Source organism: Tursiops truncatus, chromosome X, assembly GCF_011762595.2.
Source record: "Tursiops truncatus isolate mTurTru1 chromosome X, mTurTru1.mat.Y, whole genome shotgun sequence".
NCBI classification, from domain to species: Eukaryota; Metazoa; Chordata; class Mammalia; order Artiodactyla; family Delphinidae; genus Tursiops; species Tursiops truncatus.
The window spans coordinates 15,576,991-15,584,242 of NC_047055.1; the positions used below are offsets into that span (position 1 = coordinate 15,576,991).

Genomic DNA, 7,252 nt, shown 5'->3' on the forward strand with positions numbered 1-7,252 from the left:
GTTTTGAAAAATTAAATCACACTTTTTGTTTTTACTTTAACTATGACATTGCAGACGTTAGCTCGTGAAAAGTTACATAGAGTAAGGAAGCTCTGGGCCACCTGAAGATTACTGGCCATTTCATGAGGCATTTCCTTATGGTCTTATGGCTTGCTTGGAAAGCAAGGAAATCATATTTCATGCGATCATTCAGGAACATTTTAGGATATGCATCCACTATTGCAGAAAGATAGGAGGGCAGAATCTACCTGGACTCACGTACCACTCCCCAACCCCCCTTCCCCCAGATTTCCTTCTAATTGCAGTAAATTCATTTTTAATAAGTTTTAACTTTTAATCAAAGTAATACATGCATATAAAGGATTTAGAAAAATCAACCAGTACAAAAGGACATATAATGAAAAGCAGTAAATCCCCACCCACCCTTCTCAACTTTTGCTTTCCCAACCCAGAGGCAAAAGCTTTTACATGTCTGTTTAGAGGTTAACTCCATTTTTCCTAATAATATGCTTTTCTTACTATTTCTTAACTTGATGACATGAGGCATTTTCTGCTGACTTCCTGCTGTCCCCTTGGTTTTCCTCCCCCCCTCCATATATCACTATTTTTAATTCTTCTGTTGGTTACCTTGTTCACTTTAAAAATCTAACCCCTAAATCTGTCTTATTCTTTCAACTAGAGACAGTATCTGGACTTCCTAGTTTAGGAGAATAACACCACTGTTCCACTTCCTCCTCTCTGCCTGCCAACTTGTTGCCTGTACTTGCCAAAGTTGGTTTACATTCCCACTCTGTTCTATAACTATAATTAAGTCTCCCCTGGTTGCCTAGTGATTTACTCTAAAAATGAAAAAGCATAACTAATATTTCCATTGTAATGATTATTTAAACACTGTTCACTGAATAGCAAAGTTGAACGCTATGATTGGATTTTCTGTGACTGCAGAGGCTGGATCCACGTGCCGGTGTTCAGATTCCCTTTCTCACACTCCAGGCAACGGTTGAAAAACAGGCCACGTCTGAGGTTGCTTCATATGTGAAGCATGCTCTCCTTGTACAGTTTGAAATGTTTGTTTTTCCCAGTAGGTTCTGTTTGCCGTTGTTGTTTCTTTTAGGATGAAGAAATGTATGCCTTCCGGATCATGCGATAAATTTCTGTCGCCTAGAATCGATTCCATTCAGTCGGAAGTCTATTCATTTCTTTTTCTAATTTGGAGGACTTGCCTCCTATTTGGACCACTCTTGTACAGTTTATCTTTTTTTAAGTTGTTGGTAACTTTTCCTTTTTCCCCCCTTAGGGCATCCTGTGCTTATTGTCATTTCCCTGCCTTCGGTGCTGTCTTTTGTTTTATGGATGCAAGAACTTCTCAAATATTTCTGAGGATTTTCAGATTTTTAGGTTCTGTTCTTTGAATTAGCTATTTCCTTGAGATTCAACTTTTCATTATATCTTAGGCTTTTTTGGTTACACTGCAGGCTTTCTGCAAATGACTTCTAGCGGCGCATTTATATGAAAAGACGAGGCAACTGGCAAGACAGGCCGGCAAGTCTGTGTGCGCGAGGCGAGCTGGTCGCTTTGCTCTAGGGCGGCTGAACTGGTGGGTGGAGGTCAGCCATCCTGCTGGGCACCCCCCAATGCCACAGAGTTAGTTGCTCTAAATATGTACCTGCAGGCGCACGTTGAGAATCACTGAAGCCACGACGTAGAAGTAGGGGAAGTTCACGCGCAGCCGCCAGGCCAGGTCGAAGAAGGTGATCAGCGTGCGCGTGAGCCCTTTGCAGAAGGCGCCGTACGAGCCGCGGGCCGCGGCCGAGCGAGACAGCCGCACCGCCAGGCCCGAGAGGGCCGCCGCCGCCGCCGCCGCCATCGGTCTGGTTTGGCCTCCCATACAGCGGCCAGAGCCCGGGGCCTCCCGCCGGCTCCGCGGACAGAGGGACGCACGCGGGGGAATCGGCGAGGGAGGTGGATCGCGCGGCCGCAGATGCGAGCTGCGCTGCACGGAGGGCACCCTCCTCCTCCTCTGGTTGCGCTCGGGCCACCGCGGTCCCTGGTGCCCCGCCGGGCCGCCGGGCTAAGTGGCCTCGGGGCCGCGCGGGGCGGGGTCGGGCTGGGCGCCAGGGATCAGGAGCCCCGGGACGGAGAGGAGGGGAAGGTGGGGGGGGGGAGCCGGGGGGAGGGGGAACAGGGGGAGGGGGCGGGGCTTGCAGTGCACCCGGGAGACATAGCTTCCTGACCCCGGTGGTCTTTTTTTTTTTTTAATTTTTAAATTTTAACGGAAGCAAAACGAAACTTGCTCAAAACGTTAGAAATGTTCCTTCATAAGCACGATCTTGAGCAGCTTCAAAGCGTGAACGCGTTTCCTGTTCCCTCAAATCCCTTTAGGAATTTTTTCAATCCTCAATTGTGAGCTAGTACAAATACACCAAACCCACTAATTTAACTTTAAGATGTGTGCATTCTGTTTTACTCCTTAAAGCGTCTTATTTTTGCTTTTGCTTTACATCTGTAGTATTCTGCTAATGGGAAAAGTTATACAAACAAGTTTTTAGAGATTGTCAGCAGCACAATGAGAACAATGGAAAGCAAATTCCCTGCTTAGCTTCCCAATTCCTCACCCCTCCCCCGCCGTGAACTGAGGTTACGTTTCCTGTATGTACTTCCAGATGTGATGTGTTGATACAGTGCTCTTACCGTGTCAATAATGTACAACTACCTCACTCACTTTGACGACGGATTATTACACCAATACATATGCTGACTAATAATGTTCAATAATTCATTTAACAAATCCCCTGTTGATGGACGCTCTGAATGTTTCCAGTTTTTCTTATGCCAAAAATTGTTGCAGTGAGCATCACTGTACACATGGATTTGCAAGTGGCAGAAGAGGATGAATAACATGATCCCATCTTCATTTATAAAAAACAATCACATAAGCATATACATTTAGTGTTTGAGGTCAAAAAGTTTTACTAATACATGTGGTTAATCAAAGAAGTTTAGAGATGAGGGCTCTATTCAACACTGAGTGTTAATCTTGGAATTTTTTTTCCTCAACATCATAGACAATAATTACATCTCATTATTCTTCTAATTTGCTTTTATTTATCAGAGAAGCTGAGCAACTTTTCTAAATTTCTTAAATTTTTATTATTGTTTTACTCATTGCTTGTAAAACATTAAAACTTAAGTATATATTATGAGAAAAGTAAAGTTCCTAGGATCATAACCCCCCGAAAGAAAGACTATTAACAGCTTGGTATATGTTTTAATCAATTATTTGCATATTTAATAAGCAAGGCATATATACATATTCCACACACAAATTGTAAAACAAAAATGAAACCGTACTAACACACTGCCCTGACAGTTGTTTTTAAAAATAATGATGTATCTTGCTTATATTTCCATATTGATTCCTTTCTTTATTTGGTTGCGCCGGCGGGCTCCTTAGTTGTGGCATGCGAACTGTTAGTTGCAGCATGCGTGTGGGATCTAGTTCCCTGACCAGGGATCGAACCTGGGCTCCTTTGTCTTAACCACTGCACCACCAAGGAAGTCCCTCCATATTGATTCCTTATGATCAATAATACGGTGTATTATTCGTTATGGTTTGCCAGTAATTAACGGAAGGATATTTGGATGGTTTCAAATTTTTCACGATCATAAACAGTGTTGAGATTAACATCCTTGCATGCATATCTTTGTACATGTCTCTGATATTTCCCTGGGATACATTCCTAAAGGTGGAATTCTTGTATCAAAAGGTTTTCACCTGTTTAATGATTTTGATACATACTGTCAAACTGTCTTTCACACAGCTTGTACTAAGGTATCCATGAACATCCTCAACTTTCATAATAATGAGCATCGATGTTCTTTTAAATCTTGGACCTTCTAATAGGGTGAAAATGCTATCTCATTTTAATTTGCATATTTTGTTTACTAGCGAGGTTAGACATTATTCATATGTGCAGATTTCATTGCACATTTGTATATAAGGAACTACTCTTTCAAAAGATTTGCAGTCTTGGGCTTCCCTGGTGGCGCAGTGGTTGAGAATCTGCCTGCCAGTGCAGGGGACACGGGTTTGAGCCCTGGTCTGGGAAGATCCCACATGCCGCGGAGCAACTAGGCCCATGAGCCACAACTACTGAGCCTGCCTGTCTGGAGCCTGTGCTCCGCAACAAGAGAGGCCGCGATAGTAAGAGGCCCGCGCACCGCGATGAAGAGTGGCCCCCGCTTGCCGCAACTAGAGAAAGCCCTCTGCACAGAAATGAAGACTCAACACAGCCAAAAATAAATAAATAAATTTTAAAAAAAGATTTGCAGTCTTATAGAAAACAAATTCATGGTTTCCAAAGGGGAAAGGAAGGGGAGGGATAAATTAGGAGTTTGGGATTAACAGATACACATTACTATATATAAAAGAGATAAACAAAAAAGACCTGTGTGGCACAGGGAACTATATTCAGTATCTTGTAATAACCTACAATGGAAAAGAATCTGAAAAACAATATATACATATATATATATATATATGATCACTTTGTTGTACACCTGAGACTAACACAATATTCTAAATCAACTACACTTCAATTGAATATATATATATATATATATGTAAACATTTGGACAAGCTAAAAAAAGATTTGAAGTCTTAATTTTAATCAGTATTTCCAATTTCCGTGTAAAAATTGTTGTACCAATTTCTACTCCCTCAGGCAGTGTATGAGGCTGTCCATTTCTCCACACCCTCACCCATATTATTATGATGTATTATTTTATTATCTCTAATCGAAAAGCAAAGCAAATAATTATTCTAATTATTTTAATTTGCTTATATTTGATTACAGTTGAGTCTGAATATTATGTTCATTGGTCATTTATAGTGGCTTCAAAAGGAAGGAGGGTGCGGCGGACTGGATGACTGACTGGAAGGCAGAGGGAGGGCTTTCAACTAATATGCAGACTAAAGGGTCCTAGAGAGCCCGGGACAGTGGCAACAGCAGGGAAGAGGCGAGTTAAGCAACTTTCCCCTCTCTTCCCCTCTGTCTCCTTGCCCCTCAGGCTGCCCAAGCTCTGGTCCCTTTGCTCGTTTTTATATTAAAATTTTTGCAAGGCTTCCCTGGTGGTGCAGTGGTTGAGAATCTGCCTGCCAATGCAGGGAACACGGGTTCGAGCCCCGGTCCGGGAGGATCCCACACGCCACGGAGCGGCTGGGCCCGTGAGCCATGGCCGCTGAGCCTGCGCGTCCAGAGCCTGTGCTCTGCAACGGGAGAGGCTACAACAGTGAGAGGCCCGCGTACCGCAAAAAAAAAAAAAAAAAAATTGCCTAAGGCAGGCAGAACAGCACAAGCAGCCAGAAAATGATGAAATCTCAACCCCAGCTTTAGGAGAGACCTAGAGTACACAAAACAGCCTCAGGTAATGCATTAAACAAAGGAATTAATGCTTCCTTCTCCCTCACACCATACATCACGAATATAAAATAGTTGTAATAGGCCACAGTTATTGTTTTTGGGAAACTGTACAATCTTTTAGCTCTTCTTTCCCACAATAGAGCGCATATGCCTTGATTCTTCTGTCTGAATCACCCACTCTTAGTATGTATGGGAGGAATATAACGTTTTTAACTGCTATATTGGTCCAGAGATAATAGATTTAACTTTAATGAGAGGCTTTTGAGTAGAAGACACTGAATGGAACAAAGGTGTTTACCTTTCCAAAACAAATAGAAAAAATTATAAAGAAATGCAAGGTAAATTCACTCATAAAATTAGTGGAAGGGGTGAGGGTAGTGGCCCAAAGTGTCTGATAAATTACTGGAGTGAATTCAGATTGGCTCAAACTGAAAAATAAATCTCAGGCAAAGGTTGCAGCAGAAGCAGAGCTACTTTGGGGGAAGAAGGACCAGGTATGGAGAGTGGACATGGGAGGATGAGGTAAAAGGAGAAGATTAGTTTAAAAGTTATTTGGAAAATGGCTGAATAAGTTGGGCTCTACTTCCACCATCTTCCCCTCCTCCATCACCAGTGGAGAGTTTTATCTCCTGGATGCAAATGAACAGCGTTTCTCTAAAGAAATTGAGTGATCTGCCTGCAAAGGGCTAGGGCTCCAGAATGGGGGGAGGAGGATTGGTGCCTGTGGCAGAGAAAAAATCGCCACAAATGTTTCTTTTCCCTGAATCCATAACTTTGCATTGACATTGCAGATCTGTCAAGAGGTGATCTGTTTCATTTCTCTTGAAGCTACCTTCTAACTTGCTTTGGTCAATGGGACATTGGCAAAAATAGTGCAGACAAAAGCTAGAAAAGTGCTTATGCATTGGGACCTGGCCTCTTGCTACTCTTGTAAACCTGCTGCCACCAGACTGGATGATGAGACACATGACCCAGTTATCCCTGTATCCCCAAATGGCAGCCAACCAACGCCTAGAAGTAGTGTCACCAGGACTGCTAGCAGCAGCTGATGACAGACACATGAGAGTCCAGCTGACACAAGCAGAAGAATAGTTCAGCTGAGCCCAGTCCAAGTTGCCAACCCCCAACAATTGTCCATTAAATGAATGGTGGTTGTTTTAAGGCTCTAAGTTTTGAGTGATTTGATCTTTGGTGGTAATTACTTGAATCATGGGGCCCCTAGGACTGAAAGAGAAGCATGACCCATTTAACCAAAAGAATTCTGGCAAACAGAAAGTTGGGGCACCATTATAGAGTGTCACAGCCCCTCAGGTTGTATATCCAGGGTCCCTAGGAGGAAGGGGAGACTGGGAGCCTTGAGGAAGGATGCTATGGTAACACTGGAATTATGTACTGTAAATCTTCCTAGTTACCCCCCAAAGGACCCACAGCATTTCCCAAGGTAACTGTGCAGAGGAGAGATAAAAATCCTCACACTCTCCAGGGATTATTAGACAACGGCTCTGAGCTAGCACTCATCCTGGGGATTCAGAGCACCACTGGTGCCCACAGTCAGAGTGAGGGTTAATGAATGTCAAGCGATAAATGGAGTTTTGGCCTAAATCCAGCTCATGGTGGGCCAGGAAGGTGTGCAAACCCACTCTCTGGTAATGTGCCCAGTTCCTGGGTTTAAAGTTGTAACAGGTAAAACCAGCAACTGGCAAAACACCCCAATTGGCTCCCTGACCTGTGGAGAAAGAATTTTTCTGTTAGGAAGAGCCAGGTGGAAACCTGGAACTTATCCTCCTTTCCAATTTTGTAGCAGTAACACCCAACATGAATACAGCACT

At 43.3% G+C, this 7,252-nt stretch overlaps 1 protein-coding gene across 1 annotated transcript; it reads right to left on the reverse strand.

Moving 5' to 3' along the window:
- Window positions 1-320: 320 nt before the first annotated feature.
- SMIM10 (small integral membrane protein 10) lies at window positions 321-2,115 on the reverse strand. Its single transcript, XM_019919078.3, has one exon. The coding sequence runs from the start codon at window positions 1,886-1,888 to the stop codon at window positions 1,655-1,657; it is 234 nt and encodes a 77-aa protein (XP_019774637.1). The 5' UTR covers window positions 1,889-2,115; the 3' UTR covers window positions 321-1,654.
- Between the last annotated feature and the right edge of the window lie 5,137 nt (window positions 2,116-7,252).

Excerpts from the sequence above, each read along its gene's own strand:
- SMIM10 (XM_019919078.3), bottom strand. The coding sequence starts at position 1,888 with ATGGGAGGCCAAACCAGACCGATGGCGGCGGCGGCGGCGGCGGCCCTC.